The 26552-nt window shown below is 38.3% G+C and overlaps 1 protein-coding gene across 3 annotated transcripts in view; it reads right to left on the reverse strand.

The window, feature by feature from the left end:
• cadm4 (cell adhesion molecule 4) overlaps positions 1 to 26552 on the reverse strand; it is a 338968-nt gene that overhangs the window by 12280 nt on the left and 300136 nt on the right. For 2 of the 3 annotated variants that reach the window (XM_022674242.2, XM_049480676.1), the window contains 2 exons: positions 18702 to 18874; positions 625 to 705 (listed from right to left, as the gene is read on the reverse strand). In XM_022674242.2, the coding sequence (XP_022529963.1) occupies positions 625 to 705; positions 18702 to 18874 (254 nt within the window). The remainder of the gene's footprint in view (positions 1 to 624; positions 706 to 18701; positions 18875 to 26552) is intronic. The other variant, XM_049480677.1, reaches the window with a different exon arrangement.

Below are 26552 nucleotides of genomic sequence, written 5' to 3' on the forward strand. Positions count from 1 at the left end.
GAAAGGGAAGTGAAGAGAGGAGGAGAGGAAAGGAAAGGAGAGAAAGGAAATGGAATAGAAGAGTAGAGGAGATGAGAGGAGGAACCAGAAAAAGGAAGCAAAGTGAAGAAAAGAAATTGGAAGGAGAGAAAAGGGAAGAGAACAAGAAGCTGAGAACAGAGTGATATGGAAAGGGAAGAGAAGATGAGAGATACGAAGAGGATGGGAAGGAGAGAATAGAAGGAAATGGAATGGAATGGAAGGGAAGGGAGGAGAAAAAGAGGGGGAGCAGAAGGAAGTAAAGGGAAGCAAAGAGAAGCAAAATAATTGGGTAAAGGAAAGAAGAATGAGATGAGAGATGAGATGATAAAAGAGGAAGAGACAAAGGGAGGAATTGAAAAAAAGGGAAAAAATGGAGAAGAGAAAATTGAAGAGGAGATAAGAGAAGACGAAAAAAGAGAAGAGGATATAAGGAAAGAGGTACTGGAAAAATAAGAAGATGAGAGATAAGAAGTGGATCGGTAGGAGAGAATAGATGGAAAGAAAAGGGAAGGGAAGGAAAGATGGGAGAAGTGAAGAAAATTGGGAGGAGAGAGGGGAAGGGAAGAAGGATGGACAGGAAGAGGAGAGGAGATGTATGGTTACCTCTGGGTTGTGGCTCTAATCTGGGGGATGAAGGGTTGGGGGATGAGGAGCAGGATGGAGGGATAGACACAGATACATTCTCTATGAGGGAACGACAGAGTGATGAGTTAGATACATTCAACTACAGCTAATTACTGTACATGCAGGAAATATATACAAACAACAGGGGCTAGACAATAAAACTGAAACACCTGGTTTTAGAGCACAATAATTTATTGTGGTGACGGACAGTTCTGGTGGAAACAGGAGAGTTGAGGTGCACATTGAATTCTGCGTGATTTGATCAGCCGTGGTTTTATGTTTTTTTGGATACAATCCGGGTTAGCACCCGAACATCCCTTTCAGACAGCTTCCTCTTACAGCGTCCACAGTTAATCCTGTTGGATGTGGTTGGTCCTTTTTGGTGGTATCTCGCTGACATTACCCTGGATACCGTGGCTCTTGATGCATCACAAAGACTTGCTGTCTTGGTCACAGATGCGCCAGCAAGACGTGCACCAACAATTTGTCCTCTTTTGAACTCTGGTATGTCGCCCATAAAGTTGTGTGCATTGCACTCTAATATTTAGAGCAGAACTGTGCTCTTACCCTGCTAATTGAACCAACCTTCACACTCTGCTCTTACTGGTGCAATGTGCAATTAATGATTAAAGATTGGCCACCAGGCTGCTCCAATTTAGCCATGAAACCTAAAATCCCACACTAAAATAGACAGGTGTTTCAGTTTCATTGTCCAACCCCTGTTCATCTACTGTACATGCAGGAACTGATCTCTTCATGCTCCACCTTTAATGTTAGTGTGAAGCTACTGTGGGTGAGCAAAATGCTTTAGTAAACCAGGACTGTTAAACCTACGCATTTGCCCTAAATATCAACGTAAAGGAAATTATTTTTCTGTAACCCTATATGGGATTCCATATTTCTGTTTTATATACAGTATATTTCACCTTGTATAAAACACCCACCCTCTCAGAACTCAGAACATAATTGGTTAATTTGTGTTAGTGATTAACCCTCCCATTATCTTAGGGGCAATTTGACCCCATTCAGTGTTTCAAGTCTCTGAAAAAATGGTTGACATTAGTTTTGTGATTCAAATGTATTGTCTTTTCTTAAGTTAATGAAGACAATTAATGAAAATGAAATGTTTTAAATGTTTCAGCTTTAATGTTTGTTTCATTTTAGGCTGTTTTATTGGCATAACACATAAGAAATATTAATATTTTACACATATTGTTACGCCCTCGCTATGTTTTCCTGTGTTTTCCCCGTTTCCTAGTGTGTTTCTCCAGTACTTTTCCATCACGTGTGTGTAATTTGTAGCTCCGCCCCTTCCCCAGGTGTTCAGTGTTTCTTGTTACTATTTATAGCACAGTTTAGTCCATGTTTAGCCGTCGGTCTTTGCACCTTCCTCTGTCGTTTGTCTCGCCACGTTTGCTATTGTTTACTACGTCACGTTATTGCTCTTTCTATGTTCTTGTATTTACACGCTATTGTTTATTTCTAGTCTGTTATTTGTCAGGTCAATTTCTTAGTCACGTTATTTATTTGTTTTGTATATTATTCTCTTATTTAACTCTGTATATATCCCTAGCCCTGTTTTGTTATTATCTGTTTAGTTTAGCCACTTATCTGTTTAGCTTAGCACTTTGTTGGTTTTCTTTGTTTGTTTGTGTACATATAACTTATATCTGTTATTCCCTTATTTGTTTACTTGTTTATTTGTTATTTATTAAAGTCTTGTTCTTACCCGCTTTTAATCCGCCTCCCGTCTGTTCCCCTCGTTACACATATTTGTGTGGTAATAATGTTGAGGTCACTATGACATTAAGTTTTATAATATTTCTCTAAATGCCCCTTTAATTTAGGCCCTGATTTAACAAAACATTACTTATAATAATTACTGTATATGATACTAATAAAACACTTAAAATAATGCCAGAACAGCTGATAATATTTCAAATAAACATAAAGTAACTTGTAGGTAAACTTCGCTAACATGTTTAATGATCTGTAATTATAATACTTTTCTGAAGGTTTAAATTCCCGGGATCATATTGACCCAGAAAATAAAGGGTGTTCTTCAATTTGAGGACAGCAGGGGGGTTAATCTGACAGGCTCGACATTCTACAAGTGGAGTTCTATCCAATAGGAGGGCTCATAAATGCCATAATGAGAATTTTAGCCTGATTTTTGACAAATATGTAGCATATAAAATAGATTTATTATCTGGAAGTGTAAGTGTAAAATGTGTTGTGACTGACCATTAGTGCACCAACAAGCTACAGCTAACGAAAAAGACGTGGGGTGAGTAGAAAGCCAAGAGAGTTATCCAACATTGACATTAACAGCCCGCAGGTATTTACCCATTTTCTACTCTACATGTTTTCTTTTTTTTAATAGTGTTTCTAATGCAAATGAATGCACAAACCACTTGTATATCTCTATTTAATGGAAGGAAAACATCTGTCTTGCATGTCATTGCATCAGATTTCACATCAGCTCGTTGCAGGGTTTTTTTCTAGGTGTGCGATCTTGTAATTCACGGGCGAATTGTGTCGTGTTGAAGGTACAATGATCTGACAACTCGTGTAGAGTGAAAGTCATGTTTCAGGAACTTGGCGTTAGATATATTTATCTAGATACCAATGGTTATTCTACTTAGATAATGTTCAGTTTAGCTTTTGTGGAGATTTACAACTTGTGTTGCCAACCAATATAAAAGATGACTAGTACTAGTGTAGTCTAAAATTACCAGAGGAGCACGAAAAACATGAGATAATTCAGCCTGTAATTTTCTTCTTAGAGGACATCTGAGAAATAAAACACATACATGGTCGTTCCAGACAGGAATAAAATCACAGAGGTCCCCCATAAAAGAGAAAATTACCCCAGGACGAAGAAATCTGTAGGGGGCAAAAAGAATGAGTAAAATTTATTAAAACAAGTTTCACAACTTTCTGCATTTATTTTTTTTAAGTAAATTACATTTTAGATAAATTTAAGTAACTTCAACTCGTTTTTTTAAGACTTAAATGTTACACAGAGTAAAAATAAGTGAACTGAACTTCAGTCAATCCTTTCTTTACTTAATTTATACAATATTACCTAATTACAATTACTTAATTTATACTATATTATTATATATAATGTTAGTTAAAAGACACATTTAAATATTTACATAATCTCAAAGATATATTTTCTAATAAATACTAGTATACTAGTATAAAGAATGTATTACATGCCATCCATGTGTTGAGACAGTGTAATTTATGTGTGTTTTAACTAAAAATATAAAAATTTCAGGAATTGTAATATATTATGTATCATAAATTATTTGAGTAATATTGTATAAATTAAAGTATGCAGAAATTAAGCAAAAATAAACGAAGTAAAGTTTAATAAAAGAAAGGATTGACGGAAGTTCAGTTCACTTATTTACTTTATGTAACATTTAAGTCTTAAAAAAACGAGTTGAAGTTACTCAAATTTATCTGAAATTAAATTTACTTAAAAAAAGCAAAAGCAGAAAGTTGCGAAACCTTTTTAAAAGTAAATTTTACGCATCATTTTTTTCAGTGTGTGTGTGAGTGTGTGTGTGTGTGTGTGTGTGTGTGTGTCAGGACGTGTACTGTATCTACAGGAATATCTAGGACAGACAGACAGGCAGCGAGCCAGATAGACAGATGTGGATGTGAGAGTGCGAGTTAGTGAACATGGGTCGGCCAGCTGGTCGCCGCGGGCCCTCGTCCAATCAGGCACTGATGTTAAACAGCTGTTTCTCTGCTCTGGTCTTGGAGGGCCACTCGGGTCAGACTGAAGTTTTAAAGTGGACATCAGGGGTCAGTTTGGAGTGCAGTTCGGTACCGGTCCCGTCCAGCAGGGAGCAGTAGAGCATCGCTTTCCTCCCACCCCATCCATCCATCCATCCTTCCCTAATATCTCTCCCTCCATCTCAACTCCTCCGTCTCCCTCCTTCCCCGACACCAGCTCCCCCATATCAGCAAAACTACCTTCACCCTATCTCTCTCTCTCCATCTCAACCGCACTGCTGTTTCTCCTCTAGTGGAGTGTGTGATGTATATATGTTGTAAACTGGATAAATATTAAAGTGTCTATTGTGAAAAAAAGCAAATATATTGGAATTAATAGAACTGTAAATATTTGTAGCAATCTTGTGTGTCTTGTGCAATATTGATGTACTTATATATACTGTATGTGTGTGTGTGTGTGTGTGTGTGTGTGTGCACTGCTATATTCTGCTAACATCACAACATTCGCCTACTGTTGTAAACTTTATAAATATTAAAGTGTCTATTATGCAAATGCAAATATATGGGTGAATATCATGGGAATGAATAGAACTGTAAATATGTGTATGAATTTCAGTGTGTGTGCTTTGTGCAATATTGATGTATTAATATATAGATACTGTATGTGTGACCCTCGGGGAGTGAACATGTGCACTAGGCTATGAACACCAGTGGGTGGATGTATGCCTAAGAGTGTTGTGCGTCTGTGGGCTGGTGTATAAGTGTGAAGGTGATGTATGAGCTTGTGAAAATCTGTGGGATGTATGTGTGTGTGTGTGTGTGTGTGTTTATGTGTTTATGTGTTTATGCCTAACTCCATACACATTATATTTAGATAAAGACCAATCAAATTACAATTTGTAAATAGCAATAACATTGCTTGCATTAGTTTCAAGCTCCTGTAGATTTCCATACTTCAGGACCATGTTTTACTTCTGTAAGATCTTATTTTCATTAATGTATTTATAAGCAATTCACAATTTTATTAAGCTATTAAGTATAAAAGCGCACACAATATGCGCATTAGGAAACAAAGTAGTACGTTTACAATATATTTCAAGTGTATTGCAACACTCAAAAGCACAACCCAATGCTTTTATGTTTATTTAAATATAATTTAATTATAAAAGAAATATACTTAAGTTGCCATTTGAGTTAAGTTTTTAAATTTTAATGGTCAAAGTATGTACTTTTCTATGTTAGGTATATTTTTAAAAATATACCTAAAAATGTACTTTCCTTTTATTTGGGTAGCGGTGTCCTGATACAGTCCTGAGTCAGATCATAACGTCTCCAAGTAGGATTGTTTTTGCAATAAATGCACGTCTTCAAGTCTTAAAAGATGCTCAGTCTCTGCTGAGGAAAGGCATCACACATGTAACTACCACCACCATGCTTCACTGTTGGGATGGTGTTTGTTGAGAACCGAATCTTTCTGCTTTGGTTGGTGTTGCGCTGATGCTGTGTTGTGCTAAACTGAACTTTCAGACTTTCAATGAGGTTGATTACAATTGCTAATTGCTAAATTGCTGAATTGCTAATGCTAATGCTGCTGCACCTAGCCATAGTGAAAATCTGGAAATCTAAGTGCTTTACTCACCCAAATAAAGGGTTTTAGGAGAGAAATCTGTGTAGATTAACATCCAGCACTCGTTTGACTTTGAAAGTTTTTTTTCCTAACATTTCTACCATCCCTCTATAGGATTTCTCCTTTTTTAAAGCTTTAAAAACAATAAGAAGTGTCTTATGTCTCGTATATTAGCCTGAGTGCCCCTTTAACAGGACACAGATCAGTATGTGCTGCCCATCAGAGATCCTTCCTTCTAAACTCGTTCCCTCTTTCCATCAGCTTTTTGCATGCCCTCTGTCCTTCATCAACCACTCTCTCTTTCCCTCCCACTCGCTCCCTTCTTCCAGCGCTCGCTCACTTCCCTCGTTTTTGGCTTCACTCTCTCTTCACTCTAGGGACTACACGTCTTTGCCCACTCATTCATTGCAATTCTGGATGCAAACCCAAGAGTCCAACTGTGCTGTTGCTTTTGCATCAGCTTGGCTGGGGATAAGTGTTGTTATTCATATATAAACCCCAAATTATGGAAAAACAAACTCTGTACTCTGACCGTGAGCTGTGTACTTTTTTATAACAGCAGATCCCAAGGATGCAAATCCACCGCCATTGGTAAATAAATATTTCAAACACAAAGGTGTGACCTCATCTGCAGCAATGTTTAAGTACTATAGGTTGCACATCTCTAATTGACATCCATATGCATTGCAAGATCCAGAGGTAGACAGCATTGTTCTACAAGCTTTTACAAATAAATGCATGCAAATAATAAGTGCATGTACGCTGCCGTCCTTGAGCTTTTTCCATTGCAACAAGCTCACCAAAGTCTGCATGCCAATTTTAGGCTCTTCAATCCAAAGACAAGGGTTAATTCCATAACTCAATAGTGTTCAACCATTATTGCCATTTGTATCAATAAGGATACATTTTTAAAAAAAGCAGAAGCAGCAGCTGTGTGTGTTTAAGAGTCAGAATAAATGTAGTAAGCGTTAGTTATGGGATTTAATCCATATTTTAGTATAAATAAAAATTTTACTAAAGTAATCTACCTTCTGAACTCAATAGTAGCGATGGTCTGAATACATGCATGCCTATCGCCAGGCTTTTTAACCTCTTGAGACCCAGTGTCCTCATATGGGGACATTACATTTCTGCTTCTCTGCACCAAGATACTTCATTTTTTTAAACATTGACCCTTTGCAGAGACTGCCCGTACCATCTAGTGGTCACAACATGACAACATTACACTAAATTGGTTGTAAACCAATAGGCGTGAAGCCCAGTCAAAGGTTTTTACAGCCATTGCAGACAATTGCAGAAACAGGGGCCAGGTAAAAATTATCCTCCACTTTTATGTTCAAAATTAGTTTATTTTATTTTTGTAGAAATCTAACATTTAGTTGTTGCACTAATTTTGTCCTTCTGATCACAAATGGAAAGGGTCTTTTTTTTTTAAATGTTAAAATAAACCACTGTCCCCACATTAGGACACTGTTTTTTTTTGTTTTTGTTTTTTTCTTGTTTTTTTTTTTGTTTTTTTGCAAAAATGACTTCCTGTACAAGGACAAAGTTTAGTTTCTATACATCTTAGGTCCTAGTAATCCCAAATAGCTAGGAGAAAGTAAAAAATGGCAGGCATATGTCCAGGTTTCAGGAGGTTAAACTGTAACGTGATTCATTTACATCAAACGATATGTTTTAATGCTTCCAGAATAATTGCATGCGCCAACACGTTAACATTGCCAGACTTGTTTTTATTATAAACAAAATGATCTGTCGCAATTTATTTTCTTAGTTTTATATTTTGACCATTGACCTCTCTTGTGCCTCATGTACTAAAACTTGCGTGGACTTCCTTCTAAAATGTTCCGTACGCTCAGAGCTAGGGATTTAAATGTGACGATATTTCTCGTCAAGCTTAAACCTGTCTCACGGGGGGAAAAAAAACACTTTAGTGTGGACTTTTTAAGAGGGATCTGGCAACACAGTAGTGATAGCAGCGAGTGTGGTGGCTGAGCAGTGAGAGCAGCTCTCAGCAGAAGAGGAAAATTCTGCTGGTATTTGTATAGAAGATGCTTCTGCTACTTTTAAGTTTAAGTTGTATGTCTGGCTGCATTTTGGCTCCAGTGGAAACAATAAACGGTAACAGAGTGACCAACAAGATACGAACCATATATAAATACTGTAAGTAAATCCTACACGTGACTGTTTCATAGGCAGCTGTACTAATCCCTTAGCTCTGTACTGTATTAAAAACATGTTCTGTCTCTGTTTCACTTCAAGCATAGTCTTAATATGACTGGTTATGGTTCTGAATAGTTAAATTACAAGAGACTTAGGAGAAAAAAAAAACACAAACCATAGTCTTAATATGACTGGTTGTGGTTTGCACTTATTGTTTGCACTATATAAGACCTAAAAAGTGTTTTTTTTTATTTTTTATTCTTATTTCTATTTCTTATAGAATCAATGTGTGAGTGAAACCAGTCTGTTAAGTTTGCGCTATATAATTTTATTAAATAAAACTCTAGTTTTTAAGTATAGTTCTAGTTTTTCATTTTTTAAGTTTTCTTTAAAAAACAAACAAACAAAAAACTTGTCTCGTCTCGTTCTCGTGAATCCAGTATTGTGTCACTAATATCGTCTCGTGATATTAGTGTCTCGTCACACCACTACTCAGAGATGAAAATCCCACATACTTTCTCTTAGTCCAATCAACTTTAAAAAATTAAGCAAGTGCACAAACCCATCACACACTCTAAAAAAGAGAGGTACGATATGAGTACTTTTTTGTACTCGAAGGTACACTCTTCATAATTGTACCCTCAAAGGTAGAATATTGGTCTTTACAGGGTCAGATTTGTTCCCTCTGAAGTACAAAGTCATTTCTAACAGCAATAAGTACAAATTTGTACCATTTAACCTGCAGACAAAGGGTACATTCAGTATTCTGCATCACTGCACTAATAAACAATATATATTTTAATTGCACATTTTTTATTTGAAAGCCAGACAATTTTGTATCATCAAGTTTTTGAGCCATATTTAGTTGATGATAATGTTTATAATCTTTATGATCTTTACTGCCACAAAAACCCTGGGTACAAAAAAGGACTTTCACTGAAAGGTACTTTTTTGTGCCTCAATATAAGGTACAGCCCCAGCGACAAGCTTTCTACTCTTTTAAGTACAAATCTGTACTTATATTTCTTAGAGTGCACCTGCCATGTCTCCTCCCTCAATTACACAGAGGATAATGTTTAACAATTTAAATCAATTATTTTAAGATGGATAATAAATGCTTTCATTTAAACGCTTTAAATGAGATGCTTAGCAAGAAGCCGCCCGTCATGCATTCAGCTTGTAATCTTATCCCAACCATGCTCTTAATATGTGTGTTTTAACCAAAAAAAAATATTTACATTTCAGGAATTATAATATATTATGTATCATAAATTATTTGAGTAATATTGTATAAATTAAGTAATTGTAATTAGGTAATATAGTATGAAGCAGAAATGAAGTAAAGTTTACTAAAAGAAAGGATTGACTGAAGTTCAGTTCATTTATTTACTCTGTGTAACTCTATTTAAGTCTTGAAACCGAGTTGAAGTCACTTAAATTTATCTGAAATTAAATTTAAAGCAAATGCAGAACGAAAGTTGCCAAACTTTTTAAAAGTACATTTTACGCATGATTTTTTTTTTTTTTTTTTTTGTGCATAATCCCGGCATTGGGTTTTCCAGAGTCTGAGGTTATTATTCTCTTCTGTCTTTTGCTCCTGTTATTCCTCCTCGTCGGGGTTTCGCTGAGTTAATTAGAAGGCCGAGCCGCTCCTCCCAATTAGCGCCCGCGCTAGCTAAAGGGCTACTGATCTCCTGTGCACCCGTCTTGGCCGTGGCTGCTGCCACCACCAGCTCTTTCTACCTCTTTCTCCTCGCCCTCCATCCTCATCATCACTACAGCTACAGCTAATGACCATTACTCCCAGAATAATACACTCGAGATACTGAGATACTGGCTATATTCTGTGTACTGTGGTCCTTAGAAGACCAGTACACCAGTGCAAAATATATCAGATGTATAACTGCGATTATACCATAGGTATGATTATGGCTTACATCCATAATGAAAAACCCAACAATCAGTGTCTCAGAAAATTAGAATATTATATAAGACCAATTGGTACTTTTGGCAGTGTGGGCAGTGTGCCAAATCCTGCTGGAAAATGAAATCTGCGTCCACTTAGCTGTAAGATTTTCCAAGAAAACACTGCACTGACCTTTTTTGGACTTGATATAACACATTGGAACACCAGCAGATATTAAGACATGACTCTCTAAACCATCACTGATCATCAGTAAATTTTACAATTTTCAATTTCTAAATCAAACCTAGTGTGACGTTTCCACCCATCAGTGATGTCTTCAAAAACTACACTACCCAAATTTTTGACTGATAATATATTTTCTATTTAAAGGAAATTTAAAGTTCTAAAAAAAAAACTTTACAGTAGTGGTAATAAGATATGAATGCCTTTCAAAGCTTAATTACAGTGTTATTACATGACGTTACTACCTTCACCCATTTCAGACCTGAATTGTGTTCTATATATATATTCTAATATAAAGTCTATATGAACATTACACCCGATTAACTAAAATAAGCCATTGTTTTTTATGTCAATTGGATTAAAGGCCTATGCTTAACATTATTTTCGATTTAATATTGACCTTTTTGTTCACAAGCCAGCTTTAAACACTAAATAAAAAGTAAAAAACATGCAAAAAAGTGTTTTAAATCATGTAGATCAATTAAATCAATTCGCTCTTTTAATTTGCCTCTTTGGCTCTAGTGCTGGGATAAGCTACTGTTTCATTTATAGATAGATAGATAGATAGATAGATAGATAGATAGATAGATAGATAGATAGATAGATAGATAGATAGATAGATAGATAGATAGATAGATACTAGTCTATTCTGATTAACAAAAAAAGAAGCAATCAAATAAAAAAAGAAAACGGCAACGAAAAGAGAGAGCATGGCTCAACGGGGACACTGCTAATTTAGAGAAGAACGAACAAACCTGTTTAAATTTACATTTAAATATCTTGAGATGAAACAGAAATCAATGGATTTTAGTGGAGAACATGACAGGCATGAGAAAAAGTCTCAATAGCTGCACTAAAGCTTAAAAAATAGCATAATAATGCTAAATTTCATTTATCTAGGAAGTCAAATGATAGAGCTGGAAATGTCACAAAACGTCTGACCGGATAGACCAGTGTCCCATTCTTATTAGCCAATCAAAGGCAAATAAGACCTGCAGTTCTTTCAATGATTTTCTGGGTTCTTTTGTGACCTCCTGGATGATTTTTTCATGCCCTTTTGGAGTAACTTCGTCAAGCTGGTCACTCCTGGGAAGGTTCACCAGTGTTCCATGTTTTCTTCATCTGTGAATAATAGGTCTCACTATGGTTCGCTGGAGTCCCAAAGCTTTAGAAATTACTGTGTTTCCTTTTCCAGACTAATATATGTCTTTTGTCACCTCCTGGATGAGATGTCCATGCCCTTTTGGAGTAATTTCGTCAAGCTGGTCACTCCTGGGAAGGTTCGCCAGTGTTGAATGTTTTCTCAATTTGTGAATAATAGGTCTCACTGTGGTTTGCTGGAGTCCCAAAGCCTAAGAATTGGATTTGTAACCTTTTCCAGACTGATAGATGTCTTTTTTGACCTCCTAGATGAGTTTGTCATGCACTTATGGAGTAATTTTGTCAAGCTGGTCACTCCTGGGAAGGTTCACCAGTGTTTCATGTTTTGTCCATTTATGAATAATAGCTCTTACTGTGGTTCCCTGGAGTCCCAAAGCTTTAGAAATTACTTTGTTTCCTTTTCCAGACTAAAATATGTCTTTTGTCATCTCCTAAATGAGTTGTTCATGCCCTTTTGGAGTAATTTTGTCAAGCTGGTCACTCCTGGGAAGTTTCACCAGTGTTCCATGTTTTCTTCATCTGTGAATAATAAGTCTCACTATGGTTCGCTGGAGTCCCAAAGCTTTAGAAATGACTTTATAACCTTTTCTCTTTTAGCTGCTTCATGTTGCCAGGCAGGTTTTCTTAAAAAGTAATTCCTTTATTCCTTGACCTGGTTGTGACTAATGAAATTTACAGGGGTTGGACAATGAAACTGAAACACCTGGTTTTAGACCACAATAATTGATTGTGGCGACATACAGTTCTGGTGGAAACAGGAGAGTTGAGGTGCACATTGAATTCTGCGTGATTTGATCAGCCGTGGTTTTATGTTTTTTTGGATACAATCCGGGTTATCACCTGAACATCCCTTTCAGACAGCTTCCTCTTACAGCGTCCACAGTTAATCCTGTTGGATGTGGTTGGTGCTTCTTGGTGGTATGCTGACATTACCCTGGATACCGTGGCTCTTGCTGCATCACAAAGACTTGCTGTCTTGGTCACAGATGCTCCAGCAAGACGTGCACCAACAAGTTGTCCTCTTTTGAACTCTGGTATGTCACCCATAATGTTGTGTGCATTGCAATATTTAGAGCAGAACTGTGCTCTTACCCTGATAATTGAACCAACCTTCACACTCTGCTCTTACTGGTGCAATAATGTGCAATTAATGATTAAAGATTGGACACCAGGCTGCTCCAATTTAGCCATGAAGTTTCATTGTCCATTCCGGTTTTTAAAGAATTTACCAGAGTTTCTTAGGATTTTCTTACTGGTAAAAGGTTACGCCAATAAAGCATTTCATTTTCAACAGATAATGCCCATCCTCTTTTTGATGTGGACCGAAAAATGACATGTCTCTTCTTATTGTTTCTGTTGGAGACCCCTGCCTCCGGGGACACGGGCCAATCTCCCGACACCATCAATACAGTCCTGTTTTCAATCACTGAGGATATTTGGGCCCAGAAAGCACTAAAGAAAAAATGGCCACACACACACACACACAAACACACACACACACACACTCCAGAGATCATTTACGGACATCGTCCTCTACGTCCGACTCTTTCTCTCTCTCTCTTTCTCTCTCTCTCAGTGCCTCCCTCACCCCTTTATCTCCCTTACTCTTTCTTTTTTTGACGCTCTCGACTCTCTCCCTTCTCAATCTTTCTTATCAGCTCTCCTCACTTTCCACTTTTCTCTCCACCCATTTATTCTCACCCTCATTTATAAACAGCCTTCTGCGCTCCCTCGCTTGCTCGCTACATAAAGCGCCTCCATTAAACTGACGCAGCAGAAGAACCTGCAACAAATTGGCTGTGTTTTCTCCTGATTTTGCGCTTCACAGCCATCCCAGGCGTAAAAAAACCATCTCGGAGAGAAAAAAGAGAGAGAGGGGAAGGAGAAAAAAGGAAAAACTATTTCTTTTTTTTTTTTTTAGTGAAGCGGCAAGAAAGATTGAGGGCTCTCTACTCGCACCGTCACTCAGCCTGCACTTCTGCTGACTCATCGTCTCTCCTCCCGGGCCTTTCCTCTTGCCTCTACTTCTTCTTCTTCATCCTCTTCTTCTTCATCTTCTTCCTTTCGGCTGCCTGTCGGCTACGTTCCTTCCGTTTTTGAGGTCAGCTTGAATATGACAGTTGACCGGCCAGGACATTTTCAATGGCTGCATACTCAAAGTTTGCTTCTGAAGTTTTCTCTATGTAGTTATGAGGCTAATGCAGCAAAGCTAACAAGTCTATTTTATTTATACATAAGGCACACTGGATTATAGGGTGAGATAATTAGCACTAACAGCTAGCGGTTCGTCACGCGTAGCTTGTACTGTAGCTTTAACACAACAGACATGCAGACTACAGTCCAATATACTGCCTCTGAATGGTAAAAGAGCTTTAGCACAGAGGTTAGCAGCTAATGCTAATGCTGCTGCACCCAGCCTTAGTGCTGGAGAAACTTATAATGCTGAAAACTCTTCCTTACAATGCTGTACTTTAGTAAAATGGCTTTATTGCTTCTTTATAATTGACTGGTAGAATTAATACATAAGGCTCACTGGATTATACGGTGAGATCATTAGCGCTAACAGCTAGCGATTCGTCACACTTAGCTTGTACTGTAGCTTTAACACGGCAGACATGCACACTACAGTCCAATATACTTGCATCTGAATGGCGAAAGAGCTTTAGCAGTGCGTTTAGCAGCTAATGCTAATGCTAATGATGCTGCACCCAGACTTAGTGCTGGAGAAACTTTACCGAAAACTTACTCTTATAATGCTGAACTTTAGTGAAATGGCTTTACAGCTTCTTAATAACATACTGGTAGAATTCATACATAAGGCGCACTGTATTATACGGTGAGATCATTAGCGCTAACAGCTAGCGATTCGTCACACTTAGCTTGTAACACAGCAGACATGCAGACTACAGTCCAATATACTTGCCTCTGAATGGCGAAAGAGCTTTAGCAGAGCGGTTAGCAGCTAATGCTAATGCTAATGCTGCTGCACCCAGCCTTAGTGCTGAAGAAACTTTACTAAAAACTTACCCTTATAACAATGTACTTTAGCATAGTGGCTTTACTGCTCCTTAATACCTGACTGGTGGAAATTCATACATAAGGCTCACTGTATTATACGGTGAGATAATTAGCGCTAACAGCTAGCGGTTCGTCACACGTAGCTTGTACAGTAGCTTTAACACAACAGACATGCAGACTACAGTCCAATATACTGGCATCTGAATGGCGAAAGAGCTTTAGCAGTGCGTTTAGCAGCTAATGCTAATGCTAATGCTGCTGCACCCAGCCTTAGTGCTGGTTAGGGTTATCAGATGCATTAAGAAGGGACACTAGTTAGGATGCCTTTTACAGGGCCAGCAAAAAAATAAATAAAAAGCCATGGCCAAGGTGTGCCCAAAACCCATCTGCAGAAGTTTTAAATAGTTATCTAAGGTTGCAAATCCAGTGTGAGGAAAGTGTGGGGTTCGAAGAAGAGCACCAAAGGTTGGTTATTAGCTTATGCAAATATGGTTGTGATGTCTAGACATGCAAATATGATCTAATTAGCAGAATGAAAATATGCACGTGTTAGTCTGTGGGAGATGCCAGTAACCAGGATAAGAGGGATAAACACTTCAGAAATGAGGAGCGTTTTTGGATATTTTAGATTAAAAACATAAAACGTCTGTATGTAAAATCACAATTACTCCATTATTAAATTCACATTAAAACTGTAATTCAAACTCTTTAAAAAATCACCCAGCACTAGTCTGGACACAGCCTAACTTCAGTATATTTGGTAGTAGAGAGTGGAAGACGCTTGATGATTGAAGGCTTGTCTGCGGTCGGGAATAGCGAAGACTGCTAATTATCCGGTACTATTGTTATTAGCATGTACGCTAGCAACGTCTGCCTCCATCGTATATATTTCAAGCTGTTATACCCTATTACCAGTCTACAGCTATCTCTGCCCCGTCTGACCGGCTAATCTTTGATCCGGAGCCTGACTCCAGCGCTACCTTGCTAGCGCTAATGGTGACTTCAGGCATTGCACCTTTCAGCAGGAGCCGCAGCAGGGCTGATGTATTATTAAACAGTTATGTAAAGAATTAGGTCTCTCAAGGCGCCCCCCCCCCCACTTTCTCTCTCTCTCTCTCTCTCTCTCTCTCTCTCTCTCTCTCTCTCTCTCTCTCTCCCTCTCTCTCTCTTTCTTTCTCTCTTTTTCTTCCCTTTCTTCACCCAGTAAAGGCAGCCATCAAACACGGTGCCTTAACGAGGCAGCTCTGAGAGCCCAGGTGGGTGGGAATGTCATCTTTCATCCCGGCCGCCATCCCTGTTTCTCTCTCTCTCTCTCTCTCTCTCTTTTTTCTTTCTTTTTCTTTTTTCTCTCTCTCTCTCTTTTTCCCTTGTTGCTGCGTTTGGCGAAGCATGCCGCCTTTGATGCACTCACTCCTACTTCAGAGGGCTTCTCCCGTCTCCCCTCTCCCTTCTTCTTTCTCTCCATTTCTCATTCATATTTCTCAGCTCTGTCAGCCACCCCCCCCCCCCTCCTCACTACATGGTCTTGTACTAATAGAGACTGGTGACTGAGAAGATAAGCAGGACCTTTATTTTCAGCCACATTGAAGGGTTTTCCATCACGATTCTGTTTTTTGATCCATTTAGAGATGGACTTGTTTGTGTTTGTGTGTTTCGGGTCATTGTCCTGCTGGAGAACCCAAGTACACCTGAGCTTTAGGTCACAAATGAATGGCTATCTTTCTTATTTTGTCCCTTGTTCCTGCATTTGGCGAAGCATATCAACTTTGGGGGGTCGAGGGGGGTGGTTCAACTGTGCTATAAGCGAGGATGATGTGTCCGTGTACATTGGTAAAAGAACACTTACCAAAAAAAAAGGAACCTAAACCCATACATCATTATTTCCCTGCTCTCCCTTCTGCCACAGTTCTAAACCCATAAATCACACTTACAATAGGTAAAACAGTCAATCAGTAAAATCACCACTTGATTAGGCAGCTGAAATTATCAGTGCCCCTCCTAAAGTACTCCTCCCAGGGTGGAGCTAACATCAAAGGGTTTATTTTTACAATATGCAAATCAATCAATCAATAATAGCACCCCCTGGTGATATACACTATGACCATCTGCGCCTCACCGCTTTCAGAGTCAAACTGCTTAGCCCAATCATCTCTCACTTCTGCCCCACCCCTAAACCCATACATCACACTGACAATATGCCAATCTGTCAACCAATAATACAGCTTCCTGGTGACCTCCAATAATTTTTTTGTGCCTTACCGATATCAGAGGCACACTGCTCAGCCCAATCATCTCTCACTTCTGCCCCGCCCCTAAACCCATACAGTTTGACAATATGCAAATCAGTCAACCAATCAATAATACTGCTCCCTGGTGACGTCCAAACATATGCGCCTCACCACTATCAGAGGCAAAATGCTTAAACCAATCAGCTCTCCCTTTTGCCCCGCCCCTAAACCCATACATCATTATTCCTCTGCTCTCCCATCTGCCCAGCCCCTAAACCCATACATCACACTTACAATCAATATGCAAATCAGTCAATCAATAATACCGCTCCCTGGTGACGTCCAAACCTATGCGCCTCACCACTATCAGAGGCAAAATGCTTAAACCAATCAGCTCTCACTTCTGCCCCACCCCTAAACCTATACATCACACTTGTAAATCACAATATGTAAATCAGTCAATCAATAATACCACTCCCTGGTGATACCATTAATCTAAGCCTCACGGCTAGCAGGGGCACACTGCTCAGTCCAATCAGCTCTCCCTTTTGCCCGCCTCTAAACCCATACATCAATATGCCCCTGGGTTTATTTACCTTTTAAGGAAATAAACAGTCTTACCGTCTTTCCTACACTTGTTTCCCACTATTCCCAAGACATTTGATGTCCTTAGCTTCTTAGCTTCTGCAGGTTTACCCTGGAGCTTCGAGTCTAATGTAGCAAATAGAAGCTAATAATGGGAAGCTAATACCCCACCGATTAGCATAGTGCTAACTGCGTGCTTAAACCATCAAAAATTTGCCTGAAACCAGAGAGTTTAGTTCATTGTCTGAAAAAAATTGGCTTGTTAATGTGCTTTCTTCTACACTTCACTCTACTAGGTAATGGCAACTGCAGTGTGTTTTGCGGTGGAACATGTTTATTATAGATAATGTAGAGACTGCGCTGCTCCAGAACATAAATGAGAGTTGTTTTTAGATTTAATGGATGGCAACAGATAAAAAACTAAAGAACGATAAATATAACTGAATATATTTGCTGGAAAAAACCCAGCACAAGACCAGCTTTTGATGGTCATTGATTTTTGTTGTTTGTTAAGCTGGTCATCCATCAAAAGACATATGTAGCCTATATGTTGTGCATAACTAGCTTAGCTCTTGTATATATAGTTTAGCTAATATATTATAGCATCACAGGGGGGCAGAGTAAAAAAGTCATGCCATGGTTCCATTCAGCAACATCATCATACTCATTATGCGGACCAAAGTATTTGACCAGCATGAAATTCAGCACAATATGCTGACATTCATAAAAAAATATAAACATATATAAGTAGCAGCAGATGTTTAACTTAGGGTGTTTTCACACCTGTAGTTTCTGTTTGGTTTCTATGGTCCAGATTTGTGTATTTGTTTGTTTATTTAAAGCATTTCTACCTCTGTTTGGTTTGTTTTCACACAGGCACAAACCTAAACGCAACAAAATGCACACCATTAAAATATAAAATACGCGAGCACATCGTCTCTTCTGATTGGTCAGCTGTCTGCAGCGGGAGCTGCTTGTTTTGGTCCGCACCAATTTCCAAATCGGGAAATTCATATAAAGGGAAATAGCGATGAAAACATTAACGTACTATTCTAATTTACATTCTGGTGGCTTCAGTAATCATGCAAAAGTACTTGGTACCCTTAACCTTAACTGGAAATGTGCATCATTTACAAATTTGTTGTGTTTCTGTCAACCATACTACTGCTATTTATCTTAAGTTATTAAGAAATACTAAAAGACATGCTCTATTTTGTTGGGTATATATTGGGTGTAGTTGCTTGCAATGAGGTGATGATGACGATGGGGATGATAGTGATCATAGATCACCCCAAAAATTAATGAATTATAAAATTATAATATTTTAGCATTTCTATGTCTTTTTACTCTTAAAAACGTGCCATTCTCTTACCGTACACCAGCAGTGTGTAGTGGTCGGCGGCACGGCCGTAGTTATTATGTGCCTGGCACAGGTAGGTGCCGTTATGGGATTGGCTGAGGCGGGACATGACGAGGGTTGTGCCGGATGTCTCCGCCCTCTCTGGCAGAGTGTCGTTCACTCGCGACCACTGGATGTTGCGTGGCCTGAAAAAAAAAAGAAAGAGAGAGAGAGAGCGAGAGAGAGAGAGAAAGACAGAGTGAAACTACTTATCTGGACAAGACAAGACAAGAGAACGTTTCATTGTGCAAGAAGTTTAAAATGACATTATTTTGTACGTTTTTTTTTTTTAAGATTTATTTCAAAATTTCTGTCATTTTATTTATCCTAATTTATCCTGGCCAATTGTCCCACCCATCCAGCTGTTACTAAGCTGTATATCCCCCATCATTAGTGACGCCACAAGTTTCGATACAGCAGCTCACAGATGCAGCCTTGCGCTGATCCACATCACCCTAGGAGTGATGAGGGGAAAGAGAGAGCGTCATCTACTGTACTGTTACCACCCAGCGCGAGCGAGGCCAATTGTGCTCTCTCAGGGCTCCGGCAGCTGATGGCAAGCTGCATGACCAGGATTCGAACCAGTCATATGATCTCACAATCATAGTGGCAGCGCATTAGACTGCTGGACCACTGAGCGCCCCTTAAATTCTATGGTTGAAGGGTATTTTAAATTTAATCACAATTGTACTGTGGTAGGCCCACAGTACATTTGTTTATTTCATTGTTTGCGTGGTTTTTATATTACAATTCTCACGATTAGGAATAAACCCCTAATCAGTGCAGTTAACAGCTGTGCTGTCATTTAATCAGAGGGAGGAATAGAGAGTTATAAAGAGAGAAAGAGACAGAGTAGGTAATAAAATAAAGCGTGCTGAATTTGAAACAGCTCCCTATTAGACTTAATAAACTAGCAGCACACCTGCAGGTGTCAGCAAATCCAATGTAATGCTTTTAAAGCCATTTTACAGCCACTCCAAGGCATTTTTAATGCTGCTTTGAGCCATTCGTAACCCCGCTGTGCGGTGTGTTAATGAAAAAAAACAAGCAGACAGTCTTTATGAGGGAGAGGTACACACAGAACTGTGGTATACCAGTGGAAAAGGGCAGCACAGACATTTACTGCTCACTTTTACAGTAGTATTGCATGTGAATAGCCAGTATTCCAATTATTATTGAAATGCTGCTTAAATAAGGATTCAACCACTCACTGCCAATTATAACAGTTTAGTTACAAAGATTACAACGGTTAGTTCTGACACTGCAATGTGATTGGCTGAGAGACGTTTTGTAAGTGCCGGTAATGCACTGTAACCGAAGCTCTCTGTGTATTACTCCACCACATACAGGTAACCTAGAAATGATGCAGCGCTTACAAGCCAAACAGAGCAGCAACAAACAGAGCAGTAATGGAAATATATTACCTGGCGGAGTGTTTATAACCAAACAGATCGCATTTTCTCTTTAACTCAAAATCTTCCAATAAACAGCGTTAATTGAACTGTGGTATAATCTCAATAATACACTCGAGGTTCATGCTATAAAGTGTAATATCGGCTCTGCTATGCTGATCTAAATTACTGGGCCGGCGGCCTGATGCAGCATTTCCGAGTAGCATCACAGAGCTCGGAGGAAAGCGCTGAGTCCTGATACATCAGCTCACAGACGCAGCCTTGTGCTGATCCACATCACCCTGGCAGTGATGAGGGGGAAAGACCCTGGACCACTTGCCGCACCAGACTGTCTTTGCCTTAATCAGTTACTTTCTTCTTTAAGTTAACCTGACTTGACCAAAGCTCTCATACAGGTAACCTAGCAATGATGCAGCGCTTACAAGCCAAATACAAAGCAAATGCGATGTTATTATACACCACTGGGAGCCACTGGATCCTATAGAGGCACAGTACAGAAACGCCATGTCTCCAATAGGTGGCGCAGGCAAAGACACAGTCCACACAAATAAATAAATAAGTCCAGCGATCCGAAAATACGCATTATTACACACATTATCATCCACTAATATCAGGTTAAGAGTTGTTGTTATTATCAAAATAAAATCTTAAGTGTATATATTTTCCAGTTAATGTATTTTGGGTATTTTAAGCTGAATGTAAGGTGGACCGTAGTAATTCTGCAGGTCTCGCCGCTGGGGGGCGCCAAATTGAACCAAATTTTTTTTTTATTATTACAAAAAACATTTTCTTTCAGTCAAACGAGCGCCGGAACTATTTTAACTGGCAGAGTGTTATATGTTATAACCAAACCGATCCTATTTTCTTGTCCTGTTTAACTCAAAGTCTTTCAATAAACAGTGAAAATTACGGTGGCCGAGAAAGCCCAACGCAGTGCAAATTGAAAAGCGCTGCAAAAGCACAAAACACATCCATCAAAATTACAACACAGGCGCAGCAAATAGAAAAACGTGCTGCAAATAGAAAAACACGCTGCAAATAGGACCACAACACAACACAACGGAATTTTCCCGGGGGACCTTAAAAGATACTGTACCAGCTAAGCTGCGTCTTCAGTAACGTCTCGGACTTCACTATGTGTACAAAGGACAATAAGTGGCAAACAAGGCGTTTTGTGAAGCAGAACTTTTAATAATATGCACACAACCGTGGTAATCACAAGTAATAAACATAACTTACTTTTCAGAAGCTTGTTTGCCACTTACTGTCCTTTGTATACAGCTGGTACAGCATCTTTTAAGGTCCCCCGGGAAAATTCTGTTGTGTTGTGGTTGTATTTGCAGCGCGTTTTTCTATTTGCAGCGCGTTTTTCTATTTGCAGCGCGTTTTTCTATTTGCTGCGCCTGTGTTGTAATTTTGATGGATGTATTTTGTGCTTTTGCAGCGCTTTTCAATTTGCACTGCGCTGGGCTTTCTTGGCCACCGTAGAAAATGTGTCCGTGCTATAACATGTAATACTGGCACTACAGTACTCGGCCTTCTGCCTCATGTGAAGCCTACGACCGCAGCACAGCAGTGCCAATATGATACTTTATAGCACGAACCTCGAGTGTATTATTGATAATTGATTAATTATAACACTATTAAAACTTAACACTGTTACAAATTTTATTCTAAAGTGTTGTTGTGGACACTCAGACTATTTTTTAACCCTTTGCTGAGCTCTATGTAGAGAAAGAAGAGCCTTTTATGGATTTGGTCAAAGAAATTGCTTTTTAATTAAACAAAAAAAAAAAAGAAAAAAAAAAGAATGGACTTTAACAAAAGAGTCTGCGCTTCTGACACTTAAAGACTCTAACTCATCTAAAAAACTCCGAAAAGCTCATGCATTTTACATTCCGGCCGGACTGAGCAGAGAATGAAAAATGTAGGAGTATAAAATGCAGACGACTGAAAAAAAAAAAAAAAAACGGGGGGAAAAAAAAGAGGATCTCGGAGCAGAAGGAGACTCCAGAGGATAAGAGAACCCAGACTGCTGGACAAACAGTGTGGAGGGAAAAAGATTATGGAAAACACACAAACACAAACTAACACACACACTAGATTACAATCTCTCTATCAGCTTTACCCATAATCCCACCGGACACTTTTAATTAAAACCTGCCCTGGACACCCCTAGTGAAAAATAAATAAAAAAAGTAGATTAAAGTATACGAAGCATTATTATTATACTATAGTGCACTAAACAAGTGTTCTTGTAGCCACATTAATTATTATTATTCAAGGATTCAAGGATTCAAGGAGATTTTATTGTCATTCGCATCACATGTGGTACATGAGGTGGAACGAAATTGTGATCTCACGATCCAGTTTTACACCCAAAGAGCTGTTATTAATAGATATATAGATAAAAAAGAATACAATAAAAGAAATAGAATATACAAAATAGATAGATAAATATCCCAAGAATAAAAAAAAATAAATAGAGAGTAGAAGGTTCAGCAACATGAAGTCCAGAGTGCAAGTGTGCTATAGCAGCATGATAATGTGAATTAGAGCAGTGGAGATAAAGTGTCTCAGTGCAAGTAAAGTGACCATGTTGGTAAACAGTAAACAGTAATTTGTCCTTGTAAAGTGTCAGTGCAGTGTGTTGTTAAGTGGAGTTTAAGAGTCTTACAGCTTCCGGCAAGAGGCTGTTTCTCAGTCTGGTTGTTTTGCACTTAATGCTCCGCAGCCTCCGGCCTGAGGGGGGTGGGACAAAAAGTGCGTGTGCTGGGTGGGTGGGATCCTTCCTGATGCAGGTGGCCCTTTTCCTGCACCTGGAGGTGTAAATGTCTGTGGTTAATCAGTAATTTTTAATTAATCAGTATATTTAAAGAGTGATAAAATGAAACAACACTTCTTTTTGTACTTATTATACTTTAATTACAGTATAAAAACAGTACAAAACTCCTACTTAAATTGTGCTAAGTGTACTTAACTGTACTAAAATGGAACTATTTTAAATATACTTAATAAGTAATATTTGAACATACTAATACTACTTCATATATGTAACCCCATATTTTAAATATGCTTACAATAAAATTATAATACATTTACTTACAGAGTATTTCAACTGTATCTCTAATTACTATACACCAGGTATATTAGAAATATACTAAGAATAGTTGTTAAATATATGTGATCTAATTACATTAGAGTACAAACATGCATCTTGTTCCTGTCTTTTGTAAGTAGCACTCTTCTAGTATAGTTACTTTGCTGGGTATAAAAATATATTTGTATGTACTGTACTACATTTTTTAGCGTGTTACACATTTACTTTACATTTTTATTTGACATTAAAATGTGTTTTTTAACACTGTATCCTATAATTTACTTACAGTATATTTATATTTTTCTAATTATTATTACAGAGCATTTAAATACATTTTAACTGTTTATATATTAATTTAATACCTATTTATATACTATATATTACATATACCTATATATTACTTAAATTGTGCTAAGTGTACTTAACTGTGCTAAAATGGAACTATTTCAAATATACTTAATAAGTAACATTTAAACATACTAATACTACTTCATGTATGTAACCCCATATATTACATATGATTACAGTAAAATTATACAAATACATTTGATGAGAATTACAACTGTATCACTATTATATTGTACACCAGGTATATTAGAAATGATGTTAGTATAAATACCCTGATGAAAAAATATATATACTTCATTGCACTTAAGACATATTGAGAAATGTCTAAGTATGCTGTAAATATACTAACAGATTTATGTACTTCCTTAAAATACTGTATATTAAAAGTACATTAATATTATGCTTAAACTCGGGCAGAAAGAGCAAAAATTTCTCCGCCCTCCTCCGGCTGTCTGTCACAAACCCTGGAGATATCAGCCAATAGCATTCTCTGAGGCGGACGACCCTGACCCCGCCCCTAAACAGTCAAAACCACGTCTTTCAAAACTTGACCGCAAAAAAACTCACTCGAGCAAAAACAGCAGCTGCAGGAGGGGCAGGTAGGCGTTCTCAGCTGCAGTGCTGTCAGCCAATTAGAGGCGATATATTTGCATGTATGAATATTCACGAGCAAGAGCCAAATCCTGTCTTTCTTCAGAGACCTCTAACCCTCTAACTAACTGATCTAAAGCAGGGCTAAATAGAAACACCTGAGCACTTTTTCTTTTTTAATGGCTCACATAGCATTCATTCATACTGGAGACACTAAACTAAACTGTTTAAAATGAATGAAAAAACGATGGAATGAGACCTTTTAAAATCTAAAAAGTTTGTGGTTATAAGGTGAGAAAATGTGAAGAAAATATTCAAGATTGTATAAATACTTTTGCAAGCCACCATAGATGTCTGTGCTCACTAACATCAACAGGAGTGATTTGGGAGGGAAACAATTCTAATCAAGAAATCAAGGACAACCGGCTCTCTCTGATCCCAGGTTTCTGTTTGCTTTAGTGTATTGTGTGGGAGTCCCACAGGGGTGTATTTTAGGCCTATAAAACTGATAAGATAACATAATCCTTTATTAGTTCCACTTTGGGGAAAAGTCACAGTTTTTCAAATGCAAATGGACAGCGAGGCACATAAAACAAGAAAGAGATAAACTAAATATATGGATAAAATTTAAAAAATCTTTGAAGATGCAATATTGAACATAATTCAATAAAAAAGTGAACAAACTCTCTGAAGCAGGATGTTTAAAAACAGCCCCCACTGACAGACCCCTGGAGAGTTGTGTCTCTGGAGTCCAACTCAACTCGTAATATATAGGGATTATCAGGACCGCCCAGGGGGTCCCAGAGGACCTGTTTGAGAACCACTGTTCTACATGAAACTGATGTATTTCCTCATAATAAAAAGGCTGTTGCTGTTACTGATACTGTATATAGTCTGGTAAAAATATCAACATATTTATTTATCATTTATTTGATTGTTTTTATATGTATATTTATATTTGATATTTTATCCTTTTGTAACTTTGTGTATATACCTGGTGCTGGATATCTAGAATTTCCCTTCTGGGATCAATAAAGTATCTATCTATCTATCTATCTATCTGTCTGTCTGTCTGTCTGTCTGTCTGTCTTTCTAATTTTTAAAAAACCTACATGAAACAATTGATCCCACAGTTGTGCATCGGGGCCTCCCACTCCTTTTTCTGTTCTTGTTAGAGCCAGTTTGTGTCACTCTTTGAAGGGAGTAGTTATAACAGCATGGTTAGCTATTACCAGGAGATTTAGGCAGAGGACTGAGAGTTTCTGACAATAGGACTATATGCAAAAATAGGCTTTAGTACAAAGATTTTTATTCTTTAAAAATAATCTGATACAATTAAATCAATTGTGAAATGGACAATATTGTTTGTGAACTGCATGAAAATGAGTTTTTTCTGATTTGTAAGTGATCCTTAACTTTTGAGATGTAGTGTATATGAGCTCTTTAAAGCCTATCTATCTATCTATCTATCTATCTATCTATCTATCTATCTATCTATCTATCTATCTATCTATCTATCTATCTATCTATCTATCTATCTATCTATCTACATACTAATAGTAGAAACTAATAGTTTCTTTGTCCTTTTCGAAGATTTTGCAAAAATGCTTTGTCTCTCGTTCTCAAGCCTCCCACTCTTGCCCCTCCCTCGCTTTCATCCCTCCATCTGTCTGAACCTCTTCTCTGCTCTTCCTCTTCAGCACTCGTCTTCTCCAGGATCCCGCTGAGCCCATCGTTTTCCTCCCCTCCATCCATCATCTGTCCGTTCCTCCATAAAAGGGTCGGAGCTGGCGGTCTAGCCTCAGTCGCAGTGGTGCAGTCCCTGTACTTTCCATTCCATCTTTCTGTCCTGCAAACGTATCCAACCCCTAATTCTCCACATCAGTGTGTACAGACCTCATGTGAAGTCATGTTGCCAATTAGAGCTGCACGATATATCGTTTAAGCATCATCGTCACGATGTGCGCATGCGCAAAAGTCATTCTGCAATGTTTTGATTCTTGACCCAAGAAGTACAGTAGATACACAGCGCTGTCTCTGTGTCTGTGTGAGTGACAGGCTGCTGCTGCCTGAGAACCTCCATCCACATGGTTGGGCACGTGCTTGTAAACGTGAGCATGTGTGGAAAGCTGTGCACCTCAGTCCAGCACAGTTTTTTATGGCGCAGATATTTCCAGTTACAGCTGAATTCACATTTTTAATCCCAGAATCAATCACTCTTATTTACCTTTTAAAAATCAATTTAAATGCCTGATTAAAGGGTTGATTACTGTTGTTTTGCTGGGCGCTGACTCTTGATTGAGCTCTTGATTGGTCCAGATACGAGACAACGTGTGGGTTGGGGCGGGGCTGGTGATGTCATGGGCCCTGCAT

Source organism: Astyanax mexicanus, chromosome 6 (assembly GCF_023375975.1).
Source record: "Astyanax mexicanus isolate ESR-SI-001 chromosome 6, AstMex3_surface, whole genome shotgun sequence".
NCBI classification, from domain to species: Eukaryota; Metazoa; Chordata; class Actinopteri; order Characiformes; family Acestrorhamphidae; genus Astyanax; species Astyanax mexicanus.